General features: G+C 44.2%; 1 protein-coding gene across 1 annotated transcript; it reads right to left on the bottom strand.

Moving 5' to 3' along the window:
• Positions 1 to 198: 198 nt before the first annotated feature.
• On the bottom strand, positions 199 to 17,566 carry LOC311120484 (uncharacterized protein). Its single transcript, XM_084195071.1, has 3 exons — positions 17,397 to 17,566; positions 3,369 to 3,577; positions 199 to 2,687 (listed from the first exon to the last, which is right to left on the bottom strand). The coding sequence occupies exons 2-3, from the start codon at positions 3,559 to 3,561 to the stop codon at positions 826 to 828; spliced, it is 2,055 nt and encodes a 684-aa protein (XP_084051197.1). The 5' UTR covers positions 3,562 to 3,577; positions 17,397 to 17,566; the 3' UTR covers positions 199 to 825.
• Between the last annotated feature and the right edge of the window lie 7,751 nt (positions 17,567 to 25,317).

Below are 25,317 nucleotides of genomic sequence, written 5' to 3'. Positions count from 1 at the left end.
CAGCCTGTTCCAGTTCCCAGTCATATGAAATCTATAGATTAGGGCCTAATGAATTTATTTCAATTGACTAATTTCCTCATTTGAACTGTAACTCAGTAAAATCTTTTAAAATTGTTGCATGTTGCGTATATATATATATTTTTTTTTTGTCAGTATAAATACAAAATGCAAGCAAAAATAAACACATTCATCAGTAATAAGGTCCTCAATCAGCTTTATGAATTGCCCATAGAGGCACCAAAACATTTAAGAACATTTAGAAGATTGTTCCACAAGTAAGTTGCAATAAAACTAAAAGCTGATTTACCTAACTCAGTAGAGACCAAAGGAATTTCCAGAGTTAACCATCCCTGAGACCGGGTGTGGTAACTCATAAGTCTAAAGTTTAGGAATGATGGCTATAACGTAACAATTGTGGGAGTTTTTGTAAAAGGGCTTTTTAAATGAAAACATAGCAATGTATCAACCTACGTGACGTCAAAGACGGCCAACCAACTTCCTGGTAGAGAAAGCAGTGATGAGTACTAAAACTGTCACCCGTAATAAAAGAGCAGTGTGATATGATAAACTGCATCTAACGGCTTTAATGAAGTGGCAGCTGCGTTCATATACAGCGCATTGGGAAAGTATTCAGACCCCTTGACTTTTTCCACATTTTATTACGTTATAGCCTTATTCTAAAATGGATTAAATAGTTTTTTTCCCCTCATCAATCTACACACAATACCCCCATAATGACAAAGCAAAAACAGGTTTAGAAATGTTTACACATTTATAAAAAAAACAACTGAAATATCACATTGCATAAGTATTCAGACCCTTTACTCAATACTTTGTTGAAGCACCTTTGGCAGCAATTATTGCCTCGAGTCTTCTTGGGTATGACTCTACAAGCATGGCACACCTGTATTTGGGGAGTTTCTCCCATTCTTCTCTGCAGATCCTCTCAAGCTCTGCCAGGTTGGATGGGGAGCGTCGCTGCACAGCTATTTTCAGGTCTCTCCAGAGATGTTCGATTGGGTTCAAGTCCGGGCTCTGGCTGGGCCACTCAAGGACATTCAGAGACTTGTCCCGAAGCCACTCCTGCGTTGTCTTGGCTGTGTGTTTAGGGTCGTTGTCCTGTTGGAAGGTGAACCTTCTCCCCAGTCTGAGGTCCTGAGCGCTCTGGAGCAGGTTTTCATCAAGGATCTCTCTGTACTTTGCTCCATTCATCTCTCCCTCGATCCTGACTAGTTTCCCAGTCCCTGCCGCTGAAAAACATCCCCACAGCATGATGCTGCCACCATCATGCTTCACCGTAGGGATGGTGCCAGATTTCTTCCAGACATGACGCTTGGCATTCAGGCCAAAGAGTTCAATCTTGGTTTCATCAGACCAGAGAATCTTGTTTATCATGGTCTGTGAGTCCTTTAGGTGCCTTTTAGCAAACTCCAAGCGGGCTGTCATGTGCTTTTTACTGAGAAGTAGCTTCCGTCTGGCCACTCTACCATAAAAGCCTGATTGGTGGAGTGCTGCTGAGATTGTTGTCCTTCTGGAAGGTTTTCCCATCTCCACAGAGGAACTCTGGAGCTCTGTCAGAGTGACCATCGGGTTCTTGGTCACCTCCTTGACCAAGGCCCTTCTCCCCCAATTGCTCAGTTTGGTTGGGCGGCCAGCTCTAGGAAGGGTCTTGGTGGTTCCAAACTTCTTCCATTTAAGAATGATGGAAGCCACTGTGTTCTTGGGGACCTTCAATGCTACAGAAATTTTTTGGTACCCTTCCCCAGATCTGTGCCTCGACACAATCCTGTCTCGGAGCTCTACGGACAATTCCTTGGACCTTGTGGCTTGGTTTTTGCTCTGACATGCACTGTCAACTGCACCACTATTGTCCTCCTCTTCCTCAACTTCTCGCTTTTCATCCACATTGATTTCCCTCTCACCCTCCTCTTCTTGGGCAATTACATTGAAACCACAGGCAGGCTTCCCTCCAATGGATATCCTCTCATGACTTTTAAGACTTCTTAGCTGAGTGAATCCCTCCCCACACTGAGAGCAGTGAAAAGGCTTCTCCCCTGTATGTACTCTTTGATGTTTCTCAAGGCTTCCAGAACGATTGAAACTCTTCCCACATGTGGCGCTGTGGAATGGTTTCTCTCCAGTGTGTACTCTTTGATGATTCGTTAGATTACCTGAATAACTGAAACTCTTTCCACATTGAGGACAGGGGTAACTCCCACGACCAGGTAGTCTTGAGGTATCTGGGTCAACCACACCACTAGTTTCCTCAACTTCTCTCCTTTCATTCTCATCAATTTCCTTCTCATCCTCCTCCTCTTTGACAATCACATTGAAAATACAGGCAGGCTTCTCTCCACTATGTGACCTCTGATGAGTCTTCATGTCTCCTGCTCGACTGAAACTCTTCCCGCATAGAGAGCAGTGGTAAGATTTCTCCCCTTTATGTATTCGCTGATGTTCCTTAAGGCTTCCTGAATGATTGAAGCTCTTCCTAGATGTGATGCAGTAGTAAGGCTTCTCTCCACTATGCACTGTCTCATGTCTCTTAAGGTTTACTTTCTCACTGAAACTCTTCCCAAATGCTGAGCAGTGGAAAGGTTTCTCTCTAGTGTGTATTCTTTGATGATTCTGTCCAGATAGTCTTGATGCTGTGGAACTGGACTCGTTGTCTGGGTTGGGGCTCTCTTCTGTAAGAATATGAACAGATAAGGGGTAAGAAACAGACCGAGAGGAACAAAAGCTTTAAGCTTAATAATTCAGGAGTCAACATTCATTTGGATTAACAAAGTATTGAAAGAAAGACTTTGCAAGGGGCGTGTTGCATTGCATCACACATAGAGAATGCCATTGTCAAATTACAATGCATTGCGCAATGGTCGGTAGCCATTTTTGTCTTGTCACTCTCCTTCCCTCTTACACATACAGAAGCCTGAGGGGTAAACTACAAAGCAGAATCAATGAGTTAGCCAGCTAACTTCCCTAAATATTCTGAAATAACTTTTTATTGTTTAGAAAGGTAAGCTTGACTAATTGACTCAACAACCAAAAACATTTCTAAGTTAACATTTCTTAATGAACCAGAAAATCTAGTTATTTGGGTTGTTTATCAAAGTTAGCTGGCTAGCGCACAATTGGCCCAGCGTCGTCCAGGGTAGGGGAGGGAATGGCCGGCAGGGATGTAGAGCATGGCGTTTGCAACGCTAGGGTTGTGGGTTCGATTCCCACGGGGGGCCAGTATGAAAAATAAAAAGATAATGTAAGTCGCTCTGGATAAGAGCGTCTGCTAAATGACGTAAATGTAAATGTAGCTCATTGATCCTGCTTTGTAGTTTACCTCTGAACCAAAGAGGATTTTAGCCTGAATTTACCTGAATCAACTGAGTCCCTGTCCTCCTTTCCCTCCTCCCCCTCATCGATCTCTCTCTCCTCCTCCTCCTCTTTGACAATCACATTGAGTTCCACTGTTTGAGTGCAGTCCCTCAGCTTCACTGACAGCATCTCTGGACCCCGCTGTGAGCTTCTCTGGGCTGGAACACCACAGCCAGAACCCGGTTCAGACATGGTAGGCTGGGTAGATCTAAAAAGAGGAGACCCAAAGAGTTCAGGGTGATTTTCACAAACCTAGATTGTGGTATAGCTCCAGAAAAGACAACAATGGGTATCTAAGCTAGCTAACCACATCCCGTCCAGCAGAAACCCTTTTTGCAATATAAAAATATAGAATCGCTAGAATTGATGCACATCAAAAAATAAAGGTGACAAGTTCACTGGAAAACGGCAGGTAGCTTAGTGGTTAAGAGCGTTGTGCCAGTAACCGAAAGGTCGCTGGTTCTAATCCTCGAGCTGACTAGGTGAAAAAATCTGTCGATGTGCCCTTGAGCAAAGCACTTAACCCTAATTGCTCCTGTAAGTCGCTCTGGATAAGAGCGTCTGCTAAATGACTAAAATATAAATGTAAACCAGTTAAAATGTTTTATTTATTTTATTAAACCTTTATTTAACTAGGCAAGTCAGTTAAGAACAAATTCTTATTTACAATAATGGCCTACCAAAAGGCAAAAAGGCTGGGATTAAAAACAAAATAAAAATATAGGACAAAAACACACATGATGATAGAAACACCACAACATAAAGAGAGACCTAAGACAACAACACAGCATGGCAGCAACACAGCATGACAACATGGTAGCAACACAGCATGACAACATGGTAGCAACACAACATGGCAGCAGCACAAAACATGGTACAAACATTACTGGGCACAGACAACAGCACAAAGGGCAAGAAGGTAGAGACAACAATATATCACGCGAAGGAGCCACAACTGTCAGTAAGCGTGTCCATGATTGAGTCTTTGAATGAAGAGATGGAGATAAAACTGTCCAGTTTGAGTGTTTTTTTGCAGCTCATTCCAGTCGCTAGCTGCAGCGAACTGAAAAGAAGAGCGACCCAGGGATGTGTGTGCTTTGGGAACCTTTAACAGAATGCGACTGGCAGAACGGATGTTGTATGTGGAGGATGAGGGCTGCAGTAGGTATCTCAGATAGGGGGAGTGAGGCCTAAGAGGGTTTTATAAATAAGCATCAACCAGTGGGTCTTGTGACGGGTATACAGAGATGACCAGTTTACAGAGGAGTATAGAGTGCAGTGATGTGTCCTATAAGGAGCATTGGTGGCAAATCTGATGGTCGAATGGTAAAAAACATCTAGCCGCTCGAGAGCACCCTTACCTGCCGATCTATAAATTACATCTCCATAATCTAGCATGGGTAGGATGGTCATCTGAATCAGGGTTAGTTTGGCAGCTGGGGTGAAAGAGGAGCGATTACGATAGAGGAAACCAAGTCTAGATTTAACCTTAGCCTGTAGCTTTGATATGTGCTGAGAGAAGGACCGTCTAGCCATACTCCCAAGTACTTGTATGAGGTGACTACCTCAAGCTCTAAACCTTCAGGAGGTAGTAATCACACCGGTGGGGAGAGGGGCATTCTTCTTACCAAACAAATTGACCGTTGTTTTGGTGATGTTCAGAACAAGGTTAAGGGCAGAGAAAGCTTGTTGGACACTAAGAAAGCTTTGTTGTAGAGCGTTTAACACAAAATCCGGGGAGGGGCCAGCTGAGTAGAAGACTATCATCTGCATATAAATGGATGAGAGAGCTTCCTACTTCCTCAGCTATGTTGTTGATGTAAATTGAGAAGAGTGTGGGGCCTAGGATCGAGCCTTGGGGTACTCCCTTGGTGACAGGCGGTGGCTGAGACAGCAGATGTTCTGACTTTATACACTGCACTCTTTGAGTGAGGTAGTTAGCAAACCAGGCCAAAGACCCCTCAGAGACACCAATACTCCTTAGCCGGCCCACAAGAATGGAATGGTCTACTTTATCAAAGGCTTTGGCCAAGTCAATAAAAATAGCAGCACAACATTGCTCAGAATCAAGGGCAATGGTGACATCATTTAGAACCTTTAAGGTTGCAGTGATACATCAATAACCTGAACGGAAACCAGATTGCATTCCAGAGAGAATACTATAGACATCAAGAAAGCCAGTCAGTTGATTATTGACAACTTTTTCCAACACTTTTGATAAACAGGGAAAAATAGAAATTAGCCTATAACAGTTAGGATCAGCTTGATCTCCCCCTTTAAATAATAATAATAATAATAATAATAATAAGCCATTTAGCAGACGCTTTTATCCAAAGCGACTTACAGTCATGCGTGCATACATTTTTTTTTTTTTTTTTTTTTTGTGTACGGGTGGTCCCGGGGATCGAACCCACTACCTTGGCGTTACAAGCGCCGTGCTCTACCAGCTGAGCTACAGAAGAGGTGGTTTTATCTGCAAGTTAAAAAGGACCCCTCCAGAGGAAGTTGCCGCCACTATTTCAAAGGACACACCGTGGCTGCCTTCCAAACAATGGGAACCTCCCCAGAGAGGAGAGAGAGGTTAAAAAGGTCAGAGATGGGCTTGGCGATGATAGGGGCAGCAACCTTAAAGAAGAAAGGGTCTAAACCATCTGACCCAAATGGTTTTTTGGGGTCAAGTTTAAGGAGCTCCTTCAGCACCTCTGACTCAGTGACTGCCTGCAGGGAGAAACTTTGTAGGAGGGGCAGGGGAAAAGAGGGAGGAGCATCAGGTCACATTAGAAGGGGTGGGAGGGAAAAGAGGGAGGAGCATCAGGTCACATTAGAAGGGCTGAGAGATGAGGAAATGTTGGACGGGCAAGGAGGCATGGCTGAGTCAAATAGGAATCCTGACTTTATGAAGTGGTGATTAAAGAGCTCAGCCATGTGCTCTTTGTCAGTAACAACCACATCATCAACATTAAGGGACATGGGCAGCTGTGAGGAGGAGGGTTTATTCTCCAGGTCTTTAACTTCTTGGGGTTAGACCCACAGATAGAGAACCGCTCCTTAAAGTACCTGACTTTGGCCTTCCATATAACCTGAGTTATTTCTCATTTGCCTGAACGAGAGCCAGTCTGCCTGAGTATGCCGAGCCTTTCGCCAAATGGAATTCTTGAGGTGGAGTAACTCTGCCAGATCACGGTTGAACAAGGGGCTGAACCGGTTTTAAATTATCATTTTCTTTATGGGGGCATGTTGGTTAACAATAAAAAAATAAGGTCCAAGCGTCTTCAACAGAGGGGATCAAGCTGATTCTATACCAATTTACAGAGGCCAGGTCATGAAGGAAGGCTTGCTCATTAAAGTTTTGTAGCAAGAGTCTATGACAAATCAGGACCGGTCGTGTCACTGAGCAGCCATTACGAACACAGGCTGTAAAACAGTGATCACTAAGGTCATTACAGAAAACACCAGACTGATACCCATCAGGATTATTTGTGAGGATAACATCAAGGAGAGTAGCCTTTTCTGGGTGTTTGGAGTCATACCTTGTGGGATTGGTAATCATCTGAGAAAGATTTAGGGAGTCCCATTGCTTTAGGATTTGGTCAGGTAGTTTAAGCATGTCCCAGTTTAGGTCAACTAGCAGGACAAATTCAGACTTAGTGTAAGGGGCCAGGAGAGAGCTTAGGGCAGGTAGGGTACAGGCCGGTGCTGATGGAGGACGATAACACTCAGCAACAGTCAACAAAGAACTATTTGAAAGTTTAATGCTTAAAACCAGCAAATCAAATTGTTTGGGGACAGACTTGGTGGGGACAACCGAGCACTGAAGGTGCTCCTTGGTATAGATTGCCACTCCACCACCTTTGGAAGATCTGTCTTGCCGAAAAAGGTTATAACCAGAAAGGTTAACAACATCAGTGTTCAAAACACTCTTTCTTAACCACGTCTCAGTAATGACCAACATATCTGGAGTAATCCGACTTTAGGCGCACTAGATACATTTGCTCTGAAGAGGTGGTTTTATCTGCAAGTTAAAAAGGACCCCTCCAGAGGAAGTTGCCGCCACTATTTCAAAGTATTTCCTGTTGTAGTGCGGAAATGCACGTTTAGTTTCACCCTCCAAACACTGAGGTATGGCTCCTTATATATATATATATATTGATTAAAATCGGAAGTTCACATTTCCACCTTCCTCCACATGCACAGCCCACACTGTCTCCGGCACATTCCAGACTCAGCGAATTGTAAACAAACCAAAAAGCCAGAGTCAGGGTAGCTTCACTAATCACTACGGAGCACAGCTAGCTATGACAAGGAGGATGACCCTCCACTCTCCTCCTCCCTCTTTTGCAACAGAATTTAATGACCAAGGATGAGTAGAGTTTAACGGTAATACAGGAGTTTTACCGTGACGCTAGATGCTAGCTAACTTACTCCCTGGACCAAATAAAGCTAGCCTGCTAGCTACCGGTAATTATTAGCAACTGTGGATAATTGGTTCCAAAGTTGTTTCAAGCATATACAATGGGGAGAACAAGTATTTGATACACTGCCGATTTTGCAGGTTTTCCTACTTACAAAGCATGTAGAGGTCTGTAATTTTTATCATAGGTACACTTCAACTGTGAGAGACGGAATCTAAAATAAAAATCCAGAAAATCACATTGTATGATTTTTAAGTAATTAATTTGCATTTTATTCCAAATCCCTCCTGAGATGTGTGCAAACCTGGTGGCCAACTACAAGAAACGTCTGACCTCTGTGATTGCCAACAAGGGTTTTGCCACCAAGTACTAAGTCATGTTTTGCAGAGGGGTCAAATACTTATTTCCCTCATTAAAATGCAAATCAATTTATAACATTTTTGACATGTGTTTTTCTGGATTTCTTTGTTGTTATTCTGTCTCTCACTGTTCAAATAAACCTACCATTGAAATTATAGACTGATCATTTCTTTGTCAGTGGACAAACGTACAAAATCAGCAGGGGATCAAATACTTTTTCCCCTCACTGTATATATCATGGTGTACAAGACACCTGTCTGATTTGCGCCTGTCTGAGTGGACTAATCCATTGTGCTACTGAAATTGTAAATGGTTATATTACATAAGAACAATGGTGGAAAAAAAAGCATTATAAAAAAATGCGCTCTCCTGCGTCACTGTCCGCAGTTCTGAAACACATCAGTGCACTATTGAATTGGCGCCTTTTCCATGTTGCCATGTAGACCATGTTGCTATGTGAATAATAGCAAAGTTAACCAGCATATTGGTGTTGAGAACAATGCGGCGGAGGCAGCAGCAGAATGAGGAGGTGAGGAAACAGCCCTCGCCTTATTGTCTAAGAAAAGTGAGGAGAGAGGAAACCCTAACTTAAGTAGGCCTGTAATCAAATGGCCTAACTGTTATGTGTGCCTGGCTTTATAAATAATCAATCTACAGAAATAAGGCAGATCCTGCTTCTGTTGCCTGTTTGGAGTGTTTGTTTAATAGCCTACTGATTCGGTTAGCACCAACTACAGTCATGGTCAAAAGTTGAGAATGACACAAATTCTAATTTTCACAAAGTCTGCTGCCTCCGTTTTGATGATGGCAATTTGCATATACTACAGAATGTCATGAAGAGTGATCAGATGAATTGCAATTAATTGCAAAGTCCCTCTTTGCCATGAAAATGAACTTAATCCCCAAAAAACATTTCCACTGCATTTCAGCCCTGCCACAAAAGGACCAGCTTCCATCATGTCGGTGATTCTCTCTTTAACACAGGTGAGAGTGTTGACGAGGACAAGGCTGGAGATCACTCTGTCATGCTGATTGAGTTAGAATAACAGACTGGAAGCTTTAAAAAGGAGGGTGGTGCTTGAAATCATTGTTCTTCCTCTGTTAACCATGGTTACCTGCAAGGAAACACGTGCCGTCATCATTGCTTTGCACAAAAAGGCCTTCACAGGCAAGGATATTGCTGCTAGTAAGATTGCACCTAAATCAACCATTTATCGGATCATCAAGAACTTCAAGGAGAGAGGTTCAATTGTTGTGAAGGCGTCAGGGCGCCCAAGAAAGTCCAGCAAGCGCCAGGACCGTCTCCTAAAGTTGATTCAGCTGCGGGATCGGGGCACCACCAGTGCAGAGCTTGCTCAGGAATGGCAGCAGGCAGGTGTGAGTGCATCTGCACGCACAGTGAGGCAAAGACTTTTGGAGGATGGCCTGGTGTCAAGAAGGGCAGCAAAGAAGCCACTTCTCTCCAGGAAAAACATCAGGACAGACTGATATTCTGCAAAAGGTACAGGGATTGGACTGCTGGGGACTGGGGTAAAGTCATTTTCTCTGATGAATCCCCTTTCCGATTGTTTGGGGCATCCGGAAAACACCTTGTCCGGAGAAGACAAGGTGAGCGCTAGCATCAGTCCTGTGCCATGCCAACAGTAAAGCATCCTGAGACCATTCATGTGGTGTGGTTGCTTCTCAGCCAAGGGAGTGGGCTCACTCACAATTGAGAGCAACTTCTCCCAACCATCCAAGTACAGTTTGGTGACGACCAATGCCTTTTCCAGCATGATGGAGCACCTTGCCATAAGGCAAAAGTGATAACGAAGTGGCTCGGGGAACAAAACATCGAAAATGTGGGTCCATGGCCAGGAAACTCCCCAGACCTTAATCCCATTGAGAACTTGTGGTCGATCCTCAAGAGGCGGGTGGACAAACAAAACCCCACAAATTCTGACAAACGCCAAGCATTGATTATGCAAGAATGGGCTGCCATCAGTCAGGATGTGGCCCAGAAGTTAATTGACAGCATGCCTGGGCGGATTGCAGAGGTCTTGAAAAAGAAGGGTCAACACTGCAAATATTGACTCTTTGCATAAACTTAATGTAATTGTCAATAAAAGCCTTTGACACTTATGGAATGCTTGTAATTATACTTCAGTATACCATAGTAACATCTGACAAAAATATCTCATAACACTGCAGCAGCAAACTTTGTTAAGACCAATACTTGTCACTCAAAACTTTAAAAAACAAATCATATTTTTAATAATAACTATTTTTCTTGATCTCCTTCTTGTTATTATCATGATCATTATTATAATAAGTAACGTCATTATCATTAGTAGGCTTAGTATAGCAGCCTTGTATAACCACCATTGATTGAGCTGTAGGCCTAAGAGCACATCCTGTTTAGTCTTAATAATGTAACTTACTTAGGCATATATTTCAATACTTTTATAGGCTACTGTGTCAAGTAATCATTAATTCGTTCACGTCATAACACAGCATGCGAGTCATTCATGATTTGAAATGCAAATCAAGCATTTTAGTTTTAAAATAAAATAAAGCGAGCCTTGAATAATTAGCTTAAACAATAAATAAACCGTTCCATTTCGGAAATTGCATTCACGAATGAATGTGACCGTTTTTAGTCTATGATGTAATAAAGGCTTGACAAAAAAATGTTTTACAACAGACTCTGGTACGCTTCTAATGTATTTAGTGGTGTTTACATTGTTCTAAACGGTCAGAAATGTTTTATTGTATACAGCACCTGTTTTGCGCACACACAATAGGCATTGCAGCGCTTGCTCCTTACCTTATTTTTCTTGATCTCTAGTATTTTCCACAACTAGTCACATTTATTCCACACATCTTCCCCCTTTGCCTCCTGAGCAACCAGTAAACATTCCCCCATTTCGAGTTCGTCACGTCCTATGCATCCATTTTGCGGTTATGGTGTTTGGAGTTTGTAATAACCAATTTATTGATGTGATTATGATAGGCTATAGGTCAGGCCCTATTGGTCACGTGCATGCAATGCTTACATGTCACATAAAGAGAGCAAGGGTTAAGGGAATAGGGAATGTTTTTCCTAAACAAATGATTGATTTCGGTAACAGAACCTTTCAGTCAGAAATGGCTGTAATTATGTTGCAGCTTAAGCAACACGGACAGTGGTCACTGACCACCACAGAACATCAGTGTTTATCGCACTGTCCGCGTTGCTTAGGCTGCAACATAATTACAGCCATTTCTGTCACTTGCAGTCTTTTTTAATAAACAGAGCGCAGCAAGTCTGAGCTCAGCCCGTCACAATCAAATAAATTGCTGGTCGGACTCATTTGTGTGTCTTAATTATTTAATCAAACAATTTTTCAGTGAGAATCACTATTGGCTCCTTGATTTGTCGCTAGATTACGTTTTCCATTGCCGCATTGACGTCACAGCACCAACTTGCCGCAGTCCCCGACGTAGCATTATCACCCCCCTCCCCTTGTGCCGTTGCTGTGACTTCTGTTACACAGACAGCTTCCCCCACTCTCTTTTGCGGCAGAATTGAGTGGGAAAAGTCGCTAAAATGCTATCAAAACCATAGAAAACACCCCAATGGCAGCCGGAAAAGTAGCTGAATTTGTCGCTAGACCAATAGTGAGGGGTCTTAAAACTCTAAAGCCTCCCAAGTGACGCAGCGGTCTAAGGCACTGCATAGCCGTGCTTGAGGCGTCACTACATACCCGTGTTCGATCCCGGGGGTGTCACAGCCGCCCATGACACCCATGAGGCGGCGCACAATTCGCACAGCATTGTTAGGGGCGGGTTTGGCCGGCCGGGATTTCCTTGTCCCAACGCTCTCTAGCGACTCCTTGTGGCGGGCCGGGCGCCTGCAAGCTGACTTCGGTCGCCAGTTGGACGGCATTTCATTTAAAATAAAAACATTATTTAAAAAACAGCACTCTAAATACAGCAACAAAGTGGCTAAATTGGCAACACTGCTTCCACGTCGCACAGAACTCACTAACAGTCCCTCCTTTTCTGAATAACAAGGTTTATTGGACCTTCCTTAGAACGTTTTGGTTCTGTTAACTGATTGACTGGGTCAGCGGAGACCATGCTCGTGACCAATCAACTATGCCTTAAGCTTACCGCATGTTTCCCAGTCAAAACAATTTGTGCATACAGTATATTATGACGAAATGTTGTTAGTTTTGGTGTTCTGCTGCATTCGTTAGGTTTTTTTTCCAGCTGTTTGAGCGCATAAATCATTTTCTTGAGGCAAGCTCAAGTTTGGTAGCCGAAGTCTACAACCCTTTGTCGGTGATTGATCACATTTTTTCACTTGAGCAATAAGGCTCCAAACATCTTAGTTAGATGTAATATTGCACGACTAAAACCTACCTCAACAAAAACTTCAAAATAAATAACAGATTTCTTGATTTATCTTAGATTGATTCTGACTATTTTGAGGAATTGTTACTGAGTGTACAAAACATTACGAACACATTCATAATATTGAGTTACACCTTTTAACCTCAGAACAGCCTCTATTCGTTGGCCCATGTTGACTCTGATGCTTCCCACAGTTGTGTCAAGTTGACTGGATGTCCTTTGGGTGGAGGACCATTCTTGGTACACACGGGAAACTGTTGAGCGTGAAAAACCCAGCAGCGTTGCAGTTCTTGACACAAACCGGTGCACCTGGCCATACTACCATACCCCGTTCAAAGGCACTTCAATATTTTGTCTTGCCCATTCACCCTCTGAATGGCACACAAACAATCCATGACTCAATTGTCTGAAGTCTTAAAAATCCTTCTTTAACCTGTCTCCTCCCCTTCACCTACACTGATTGAAGAGGATTTAACAGATGACATCAATAAGGGATCATAGCTTTCACCTGGTCAGTCTGTCCTGGAAAGACAGATGTTTTTTTTCCCTAGTTTATCAAGCGAATGTCTTTTTTAAATAAATAATATAATAATCTTTTCAAGGGCGCATGCGAGGCACAGACATTGGCTTCGCCTAGCCGAGTTCTGCTAGCAGCAAACCGAACCTAGTATGCGGATTCCTTTACATACAAATCATCTGTCCAACTTTCATCACTCAAACTCTCCTGTTGGATGTATCTATAGTTATGCACATGCACAGAAGGGATTTATTTACACTATAATTCATTAAGCAGTGGAAACAAGTTAAATCGACATCCATTGCTGGAAAATGAGCCGACGAGTTGAATAAAGTCGAATAATCTTTTATCTTGCGACATAAGCAAAAAAATATCTTTTAAATTGTTGGAAACTGGCTAATTGACTTGAGCACGTTTTAGTATGTTTAGAATCATATAAGTAGCGTAGCAATAGTGATTAACGTGTTATGGGTTAGATGTAAAAGTGTTATGTGCAATAGTATTTGGCCAGAGGCTAAGTACAAAGGGGGCCTCTCTCTGAAACAGAATGTTTCCATAAGGGTGAGATAGGAGCCATATGTTAGAGCTGTTTGGGAAGAGGGCATGGACCGAGGGGATAAATATGTGCCGAAATTCTTTAAAATTATCTTTGCAGCTGTATGACCCAGCGTGGTTTAATAAATCTAGCATGAGCTTTTAATGGAGTCCGACTGGATCGTTTATACCAGAACTTAAACCTCACAACATCATGCAACGTCCCATGAGCCTGCAAGAATGATTATTTGGACCTCTGAGAAGCCAGCACCAATAATAAACGTTAGAAAACACGTTTAAATCCCACAGTTATTTAGCCCATTGGTATTGCACGATGTCCAGTATATATTTTTTTATATTGGACATGCATATTTCACCGTACATAATTGCCTGTACGTTGTGTCACAGTAAAGGGGGGGGGGGGGGGGGGTTCCATTCTACTCAGGAGCACCTCTAGTTTCCAAACACACAGCGTTTACACCCATTTTGTGGCCCTTTAAAGAGTGGCCAATCAGCGGAAGTCCAATAGTTTTTTCCCCGAATTAGACACGCAAGCTTTTTGGTTCAAACGCATCTGTTTTGTATGTTATAGACTCTAGTGAGTAGGCTGGACCCTGGTTTTATGGACACACAATCTATTATATACGGTGCAATATTTATGTCCAATATGAAAAAACGAGTGGATTTAAGCTGATTGGCGACTCTAATATGATTTATAATATTAACTCTTAGAATAAATTTGCTATTGTTAATTTTTGTAAAGTTTTGTTTGAGCTGCTTTTGAAAGCAAAAGTCGAATTGAAAACAGTATTGGTGAATTCGATTTTCATAATAGCAAGCTAGGACTGGTGGTTTGGTTAGATAAACTAGCAAGTCTGTTTGTTTGGTTACCACAGCAACTACTGTAGACATTATACATTTTTACATTTTAGTCATTTAGCAGACGCTCTTATCCAGAGCGACTTACAGTTAGTGCATTCATCGTAAGATAGCTAGGTGGGACAACCACATATCACAGGCATAGAAAGTACATTTTCCCTCTATGTAGAGTTAGAGCTAGAATGGGGGTGGGGGGTCAAGTAATAATAATAATATTTTTTCTTGGGGGTGGGGGGGTCAAGTAATAATAATAATATTTTTTCTTGGGGGGGGGGGGGGGGGGTTGAGGTGAGGAGTAGGATTATTTAAGATACTGTAAACTTGCTAGCTACTTCAGTGAATGTGGAACACATTTCTACCAGCAAATGAACAGATTTTAGTGGCAAATGTGTTAAATTACAGCCATGGTATAAAAGGGATAATCAACTCGGGGCTCTATGGGCTCTCTGGAAAATAATGCAATTCCGAATAAGGCACCTCGGGGGTTTGCGGTATATCATGCTCATCAACATAGCATTTAAAAAGGCCCGGGTGATGTGTAGGAACTAGAATATTTCAGTGATATTTTCTGCTGTGCGCAGCCTTGACGATACCACGGGACGATGCGGCCCAATTTACGCTGATAAGACTATTAATTTCCACGTTACAGCCCCATTGGACGGGTATTACTAGAGACGTTGGTTTTGTAATTATTTATCCCAGCATGTGCGTTAATCCAGAGGACGATTCACACAGGCTTAGTTTTTCCAAACTGCCCCCTGTAATTCGTAATGTTTTTTTTACATTGAATTATGATGGAAGCCTGGAGGTTTTTATTGTAGGCGTGAAGATATCTGAACGACCTGTCTAGATGACAATAGGCTACACTGCTAAATCGTGCTTGGCTGCCAAATGTATAGGTCTCCCCTTAATATTTAAATCGATGAAGTGTGATCATAATTATTTTAGCGATCCATGGTAGACGTCCTTCCTAATAACATTTTATTGAATATATAGGGATAATTAAACTGACGCATTCGGCGATGTTCAACTTCAATTCACTGGCACCATGAAGAATAGTGTAGTGTATTGACATTATGATGGTCTTAAATGTTTTTTTAAGTGGAACTGAAAGAATGTTGATTTTGGTATCAAGAGGGAAGGTTTTAGTGTAGCGCCACATACAACAGACAGGAAGTGTGTTGTAGACACGGGGATTGGACAGTAGAGGGAGCCACCCACATCTTGGGAGGTTATATATTAGGGGGGAACAACGACGGAGGGGCAGAAAGCATTAAGATTCATTTGGGACTGCTTCTCCGGATCTCCGCGGGTCTGTTAACTTATGCTGTAACCTCGTGGTATTAATAAAAGCCTCTAAAACACGATACAGCTTAAGTGGATTCTTTGATCGACAGCAATACCCACCAGCATTCGACGCGATACCACAATAGCTTAGCCATACTCATTGATAGCCTAATTTATACTTGAATATCCTCTTTTTTTTGGTGAATTTACGAGGCATTGCTAGATACAGATTACCAAGACATAGCGTACGTGCACGGTTCTGTCTGTCTGCGGCGATCCACTCTCCTCTTTCTCTTCACTATGGAAACGCTGTGTTTGGTCATCGGTCTGTTGCTTGTTGAATAGCTCAGGCTACTCATCGATAGCCCCTACTTTAGTGAACTTGAGCGAGACATTGCATGCCAAGTAATTGCGAAATACAGCATTGCGATAGCCTTAAATCTTTTGATTACCGATGCACGGTTCTGACTATCTGCCTGGTGGCCTACCTACGCCTGGCAGTCCCCCCATCGCTCTTTCTTTGCTGTGAAAGATGCAAGAGTTTGTGTTTTCGAAGTAGACTACGGCAAATAGTTTCCTTCTGAGTCGATTACTAGTGGAATCGAAGCTCGACAACCAGAAAATGGGAGTCGACAGGGAATATATTATTTTGTAGTCACTGGCCACCACTATATCCAGGCACTCTGCGTTGCGTCGTGGTTAAGAACATTTTTTACATTACATTTTAGTCATTTAGCAGACACTCTTATCCAGAGCGACTTACAGTTAGTGAATGCATACATTTTTTTTCATACTGGTCCCACGTGGGAAACGAACCCATAACCCTGGCGTTGCAAACGCCATGCTCTACCAACTGAACTACACGGGACTAAGAACAGCCCTTAGCCGTGGTATATTGACATATACCACAACTCCCTGGCCTTATTGCATAAGTATACACGACGGGTCTTATTCTTAAGGATTCCAAAGAATCCGTGACCCGGAAGTATTTAAATATTCTTGCCTGCTTCACAGCGGTTTATTTGGACGGAAACACTCATTTTGCTTATTAAATTGTTACAAATTATATCGACATTCATTCATTTGCTTTAAAACGTTATGGAAAATGGGTTAGGCATTAGTTGTTTGCATAAACCGGTATCCAGCTGGTTTAGCAACGGCTAGTCCAGCCAATTAAATTGCTACAAGTTATATCGACATTCATTCATTTGCTTTAAAACGTTATGGAAAATGGGTTAGGCATTAGTTGTTTGCATAAACCGGTATCCAGCTGGTTTAGCAACGGCTAGTCCAGCCAATTTAGCTAACTACAGTAGCTAGATAAAACATATTTCGTTTAGCTATCTGTGGCTAAACAATGAGCTGGCGATTAGCACACAATTAGACGACAGCTGGCTAACTATGAAGCAAAAGTCACTTCAACCGTTAACCTGAAATTAAGTTAGTTTGTTAGCTAGCTAGCTAGCTATCGACACAAACGTGTTGGACGGGAGATGTGTAGCTAGCTAACGGCTAACTGGCTTATCGCTAACGGCTAGTTAGCTGGGATAACAACAAAGCCAGGCCGCCGCATCCACTGCCGTTTTATCGTGGAATTTGTTAGTTTACAGACCGTGTAACAAGCACACATTTAACATTTTTTAAAATTAGTAATTGCTTACCGTGAGGTGATTTCCTGTAGCGAATTGTTTGGCTGAGAAGAACTTGGGAAATGGTGAGATCTCGTAGAGCAAGCGGAAAAAATGTATCCACTTTCGGAGGGCGTTTGGTCTGGATTATAAAATGCTGCGGTAAATGTTCGTGAGCGTCCTATCAGGTTAGTCCTATCATTGTGCATGTTTTGCTGGCCTCTGACGGAAAGAAGTCTTCTTTGGTGGGGTTTATCATTGGTTGGCATTCAACGTGATGGTACATTACCGCCACCTACTGTACCGGAATGTGGGCCAGAGACAGGGAGAAACTAAATCCTACATTTACATTTACATTTTAGTCAATTAGCAGACGCTCTTATCCAGAGCGACTTACAGTTAGTGTGTGCATACATTCTTTTTTAATACTGGCCCCCCGTGGGAATCGAACCCACAACCCTGGCATTGCAAACGCCATGCTCTACCAACTGAGCTACATCCCTGCCGGCCATTCCCTCCCCTACCCTGGACGACGCTGGGACAATTGTGCACTGCCCCATGGGTCTATCCTACCTGCCAACCCCGTTTCTCTTTAAAAAGATAACAAAATATTTGAGACTATATCTAATGACGTTCTACTCAATATACTCTTTAAACTAATTTTCTGTATCCTCTTCTTCCTTATACTAGATCTCAGCCTCCCTCTGATACTGCCCACACTGTAACAATACATGCTCCACTTTCTCTATTTCCTGACAATAATCACACTTTCCTGATGGATGCTTTCCTATCACATTTAATGTCTTATTCACCCTTGATCTTGTAAAAATAGCCTCCTCTCTTCTGTCCCTTCCTGCTGTCCTCCCCTCCCCGACTTTCCTCTGTACTTGAAATAAATGCCTTCCCTTATTATCTCTATTCCACTGCTCCTGCCATCTCTGCACCATCACTGTATATATCAGTCTTTTTGCCTCTGCCTTGCTCATTGACACTTCAACATCAACATCCCCACTACTAAGTGCTTGTTTAGCCTGAGCATCTACTGCCTCGTTCCCCTCCACCCCCACATGGGCTGGGACCCAAGTAAATCTTATCTGAATAGCAATCTGTTTAATCATGCCATGGGTTTGTAGCACCTCCTAAAGCAGGTCTTGTCTGCTACGTGAGCTAAAGGACTGGAGACTCATTAACACTGCACATGAATCAGAGCAAATAACTACTCTGTCTTGTTTGACTTCCTCCACCCACTGCAAGGCCAACAGAATGGCCATCAGCTCCGCCGTATATACAGCCAGATGATCTGTAATACGTTTCCTGACTTCCACCCCACATTCCTGCACTACAAATGCTGACCCAGTACGTCCTGTCCTTGGATCTTTTGAACCATCTGTGTAAATGACCACAAAATCCTGATACACAGTTTCCAGATGTCTCTTAAAGAAATCAGCTGGATCAACACCCTCCCTATCTTTCTGTAGTCTCTCCAACACTTCTAGATCAACTACTGGAGGCGGGAGTAGCCATGGTGGATTTACAGGAATAACTACCGTTGGACTAAACTCCCTTCCATACAGTCCCATCACCTTCGCCTGGGTATTACCCACCCACCCAAAGCTCGCATTCTGTCTTCGCTCATGTTCCCAGCATGCCTGCAAAATCCCTTTCGCAGGATGAGACACCCCATGTCCCTGTAGGTTGACCCAATAATTCATTGACAGCTGCCGTCTCCTAATCTGCAATGGCATATCGCCCATCTCCACCTGTAGTGCAGCCACTGGGGACGTCCCCCCCCACTACAGTCCTTGCCCCTGTATGACATCTAGCTTTTCCAATGAGGGCTGCCGAACCATACGCTATACTGCCATGGTCTATTACAGATCGGATCAATGCAACATTCATGGTCCTCAATGAGGAACGCCCAGCCCCCCACTCCTTCCCCGTCAGACAGCACATTACATTTAGCCCCATCTTACACTTTCCCACCACTCTCTCAATGTGTTCTGCCCAGGTCAGTCTAGTGTCAAAGTATACCCCAAGGAACCTGAAGGTCCCCACCCTCTCCAAGTTTATCCCGTATAACCTCAATCATACCTAATCTCCCACCTTCCTCCTGGTAAAGAACACTGTCTGAGTTTTCTCTACAGAGAACCTGAATCCCCACATTAATGCCCACTGCTCTACCTCATCAATTGCTTCCTGTACCTTCCTGACTATGTATGGCACATTTCTTCCCCTCTTCCATAAGGCCCCATCATCTGCAAATAACAACCTCCCAATATCCGTCTGTACCTGAGAGTAAACATCATTGATAATGATTGAGAACAACAGAGGACTAATCACACTCCCCTGTGGTGTACCATTATCCACCCTCACCTGGATAGACCTTCCAAACAGGAAATCCTTCATCCAGTTGTACGTTCTTCCTCCTACCCCCATAATATCAAGCTTGATTAACAACCCCTCCTTCCACATCATATCATACACCTTCCCTACATAAAAAAAAACAGCTACAACGGTCTCCTTGTTCACCTGAGCATTCCTGACCTCTGCTTCTAAGCAGAGCACTGGATCCATAGTTCTCCTACCCTTCCTGAATCCACTCTGATGTGGCGATACTAGCCCCCTGCTCTCCAGGAAGTAAGTTAGCCTCTCCGTAATCATACGTTCCATAATCTTACATACATGTGATGTTAAAGCTATTGGCTGATAGCTTGTTGGCCTCGTTGGGTCCTTCCCTGGCTTCCGGATTGGTACCACTACTGCCTCCTTCCAACTGCCTGGTAGTTTCCCCTCCTCCCACACTCTGTTGTACAACATCAATACCTTATCCAGTGCCTCATCAGTCCCCACCTCCCTCCCTCTCCCCTTCAAACCCCTCCTCTCTCTCTCTCTCTCCTTCAAAACCCTCCTCCCTCGCTCTCTCTCCCCTTCAAAACCCTCCTCCCTCTCTCTCCCTTTCAAACCCCTCCTCCCTCTCCTTCAAAACCCTCCTCCCTCTCTCTCTCTCCCCTTCAAAACCCTCCTCCCTCTCTCTCTCTCCCCTTCAAAACCCTCCTCCCTCTCTCTCTCTCCCTTTCAAACCCCTCCTCCCTCTCTCCCCTTCAAACTCCTCCTCCTCTCTCTCCTTCAAACCCCTCCTCCCTCCCTCTCTCTCCCCTTCAAACCCCTCCCTCTCTCTCTCCTTCAAACCCCTCCCCCTCTCTCTTTCTCTCTCCCCTTCAAACCCCCCCACCTCCTCCCTCTCTCTCTCTCTCCCCTTCAAACCCCTCCTCCCTCTCTCTCCCGCTCTCTTTTTCCTACTCCCTCCTTTATTTGTACCACTATGCTCCATACTGGCTCTCTTTCCTACTCCCTCCTTTATTTGTACCACTATGCTCCATACTGGCTTCTCTTTCCTACTCCCTCCTTTATTTGTACCACTATGCTCCATACTGGCCGAACCGCCACCACACCAAGTGAAGTTTGATTGTTTATTTATCAACGATTGATCGCTAGCCACAGCCTCCCTCTCTCTCGCTCTCTCTCTCTCCCCTTCAAACCCCTCCTCTCTCTCTCCCCTTCAAACCCCTCCTCTCTCTCCCCTTCAAACTCCTCCTCCCTCTCTCTCTCTCTCCCCCCTTCAAAACCCTCCTCCCTCTCCCTCTCTCCCCTTCAAACCCCTCCTCCCTCTCTCTCTCCTTCAAACCCCTCCTCTCTCTCTCCCCTTCAAACACCTCCCCCCTCTCTCTTTCTCTCTCCCCTTCAAACCCATCCCCTCTCTATCTCCCCTTCAAACCCCCCCTCCTCCTCCCTCTCTCCCCTTCAAACACCTCCTCTCTCTCCCGCTCTCTTTTTCCTACTCCCTCCTTTATTTGTACCACTATGCTCCATACTGGCCGAACCGCCGCCACACCGAGTAAAGTTTGATTGTTTATTTATCAACGATTGATCGCTAGCCACAGCTTTCAGCCTCTCCTTCACTTCTCTCCGAGCTCAGGGTCAGATCGCTCTGCTACCAACGCCCACCCACACTCTGTTGTACAACATCAATACCTTATCCAGTGCCTCATCAGTCCCCACCTCCCTCCTCCCTCTCTCTCCCCTTCAAACCCCTCCTCTCTCTCTCTCTCTCCTTCAAACCCCTCCTCCCTCCCCTTCAAAACCCTCCTCCCTCTCTCTCTCTCCCCTTCAAAACCCTCCTCCCTCTCTCTCCCTTTCAAACCCCTCCTCCCTCTCTCTCTCCCCTTCAAAACCCTCCTCCCTCTCTCTCTCTCCCCTTCAAAACCCTCCTCCCTCTCTCTCCCTTTCAAACCCCTCCTCCCTCTCTCTCTCCCCTTCAAAACCCTCCTCCCTCTCTCTCTCTCTCTCTCTCCCCTTCAAAACCCTCCTCCCTCTCTCTCTCTCCCCTTCAAAACCCTCCTCCCTCTCTCTCTCCCCTTCAAAACCCTCCTCCCTCTCTCTCTCCCCTTCAAAACCCTCCTCCCTCTCTCTCTCCCCTTCAAAACCCTCCTCCCTCTCTCTCCCTTTCAAACCCCTCCTCTCTCTCTCTCTCCCCTTCAAAACCCTCCTCCCTCTCTCTCCCCTTCAAAACCCTCCTCCCTCTCTCTCCCTTTCAAACCCCTCCTCCCTCTCCCCTTCAAAACCCTCCTCCCTCTATCTCCCTTTCAAACTCCTCCTCCTCTCTCTCCTTCAAACCCCTCCTCCCTCTCTCCCCTTCAAACTCCTCCTCCTCTCTCTCCTTCAAACCCCTCCTCCCTCCCTCTCTCTCCCCTTCAAACCCCTCCCTCTCTCTCTCCTTCAAACCCCTCCCCCTCTCTCTTTCTCTCTCCCCTTCAAACCCCCCCACCTCCTCCCTCTCTCTCTCTCTCCCCTTCAAACCCCTCCTCCCTCTCTCTCCCGCTCTCTTTTTCCTACTCCCTCCTTTATTTGTACCACTATGCTCCATACTGGCTTCTCTTTCCTACTCCCTCCTTTATTTGTACCACTATGCTCCATACTGGCTCTCTTTCCTACTCCCTCCTTTATTTGTACCACTATGCTCCATACTGGCCGAACCGCCACCACACCAAGTGAAGTTTGATTGTTTATTTATCAACGATTGATCGCTAGCCACAGCCTCCCTCCCTCTCTCTCGCTCTCTCGCTCTCTCCCCTTCAAACCCCTCCTCTCTCTCTCCCCTTCAAACCCCTCCTCTCTCTCCCCTTCAAACTCCTCCTCCCTCTCTCTCTCTCTCCCCCCTTCAAAACCCTCCTCCCTCTCCCTCTCTCTCCCCCCTTCAAAACCCTCCTCCCTCTCCCTCTCTCTCCCCTTCAAACCCCTCCTCCCTCTCTCTCTCTCTCCTTCAAACCCCTCCTCTCTCTCTCTCCCCTTCAAACCCCTCCTCCCTCTCTCTCAAATCCCTCCCTCTCTCTCCTTCAAACCCCTCCTCCCTCTCTCTCCCCCCTTCAAACACCTCCCCCCTCTCTCTTTCTCTCTCCCCTTCAAACCCATCCCCTCTCTCTCTCTCTCTCTCTTTCTCTCTCTCTCTGTCTCTCTCTCCCCTTCAAACCCCCCTCTCTATCTCCCCTTCAAACCCCCCCACCTCCTCCCTCTCTCTCTCTCTCCCCTTCAAACCCCTCCTCCCTCTCTCTCCCGCTCTCTTTTTCCTACTCCCTCCTTTATTTGTACCACTATGCTCCATACTGGCCGAACCGCCGCCACACCGAGTAAAGTTTGATTGTTTATTTATCAACGATTGATCGCTAGCCACAGCTTTCAGCCTCTCCTTCACTTCTCTCCGAGCTCAGGGTCAGATCGCTCTGCTACCAACGCCCACCGGAAAGAAGTCAGGCAACACAAATGCAAATATACTGAACAAAAATATAAACGCAACATGCAACAACTTCAACGATTTTACTGACATACAGTTCTTATGAGGAAATCAGTCAATTAAAATAAACTCATTAGGCCCTAATCGATGGATTTCACATGACTGGGAATACAGATATGCATCTGTTTCACAGATACCTTAAAATAAATGGGCCTCAGGATCTCATCACGGTATTTCTGTGCATTAAAATTGCCATCGATAAAATGTAATTGTGTTCGTTGACCGTAGCTTATGCCTGCCCATACCATAACCCCACCGCCACCATGGGGCACTCTGTTCACAACGTTGACATCAGCAAACCGCTCGCCCACACAACGCCATACGGTCTGCGGTTATGAGGCTGGTTGGACGTACTGCCAAATTCTCAAAAATGACATTGGTAGAGAAATTAACATTTAATTCTCTGGCAACAGCTCTGGTGGACATTCCTGCAATCAGCATGCCAATTGCACGATCCCTCAAAATTTGAGACATCTGTGGCATTGTGTTGTGACAAAATGACATTTTAGACTGGCCTTTTATTGTTCCCAGCACAAGCTGCACCTGTGTAATGATCATGCTGTTTAATATAATATAATATAATATAATATGCCATTTAGCAGACGCTTTTATCCAAAGCGACTTAGAGTCATGTGTGCATACATTTTTACGTATGGGTGGTCCCGGGGATCGAACCCACTACCCTGGCATTACAAGCGCCATGCTCTACCAATTGAGCTACAGAGGACCACATCAGCTTCTTGATATGACACACCTGTCAGGTGGATGGATTATCTTGGCAGAGGAGAAATGCTCACTAACAGGGATGTAAACAAATTTGTGCACAACATTTTAGAGAAATAAGCTTTTTGTGCGTATTGGAAAATTTCTGGGATCTTTTATTTCAGCTCATGAAACATGGGACCAAACTTTACATGTTGCGTTTATACTTTTGTTCAGTGTAGATTTTTCAACCAACACAAGACAGCTATCATTACAGTCTATTTCTATCTGCAGTTCAATTGGTAGAGCATGGCGCTTGTAATGCCAGGGTAGTGGGTTCGATCCCCGGGACCACCCATACGTAAAAATGTATGCACACATGACTGTAAGTCGCTTTGGATAAAAGTGTCTGCTAAATGGCTAATTTAATTTGAAATTAAATTTATAGCATCTGTTATCCTTATCATTTATTATCACCATGTTACTATACTGACATGTCATCGATGAAGACAATCTACCAACATAATACACTTTCAATGAAGAAGAGGCGTTACACAGACAGTTTGAACTGTTTGTATTTATAATTCAGTTGAAGGATAGTTGACACTATTTTACACGTTTACAAGCAGATCATGACATAACAATACACTCATATTGTTAACTTTGGATGTCAGTTAGAGGTCTTCACGGTCCGGGTGGACCAAATATACCCGAGATCCGGGCCCGTTCGGGTCTGAAATTCTAACTTGTCCCCCGGGTCAGGGTGGGTCCTGTTTGATTGTCATTGGATCTCAGGTCTATGTAACTACAGCTGATAGACCCGAATGGACCCGACCACGGCTCTGCATAGCCTATAGCATATTTATTTTACGCTAATAAGGTGAAACGATTGATTTATAGAAGGCCTAGCCACCATACACTGAACAAAAATACATAAAGACCTATTAGTTACCCAGAAGAGCAACTTGGCTGATAAACATTATTGTTTGGTAACTCGGAGCGGTCTAGACCCAGACTCGTTGTCCTCGGGTCCGGGGTCCAACTTTTTGGACCCGTGAAGACCTCTAATGACAATACAAACCAGCCCTTCTACGGAGTTTAATCATGTATAAAAAAAATATTCAAGCCTGAATTCTGTCATTCTGATTCTATGGACGTTATAACTGTAGTGTGTTGACTTTATAAATATTTATAACTGAATTCTGTTATACTGATTCTATGGACTTACTTTGTATTCAATAGAATACTCCATAGGGCTCAAGGTCTAAAGTAGTGCACTACAGAGGGAATAGGGTGCCATTTGGGACACTCAGCCCAAGTATTCAGCTCAAGGCATATATATATATATTATGCTACTGTTTTACATCTGAGACACAGCCCCAGCCTTCTCAGATGCAGTACTGC

The sequence above is a fragment of the Coregonus lavaretus genome, assembly GCF_964263955.1.
Source record: "Coregonus lavaretus genome assembly, contig: HAP1_SCAFFOLD_47, whole genome shotgun sequence".
NCBI classification, from domain to species: domain Eukaryota; kingdom Metazoa; phylum Chordata; class Actinopteri; order Salmoniformes; family Salmonidae; genus Coregonus; species Coregonus lavaretus.
The sequence above is the reverse complement of the archived record's forward strand: the minus strand, read 5'-3'. Positions and strand labels throughout refer to the sequence as shown.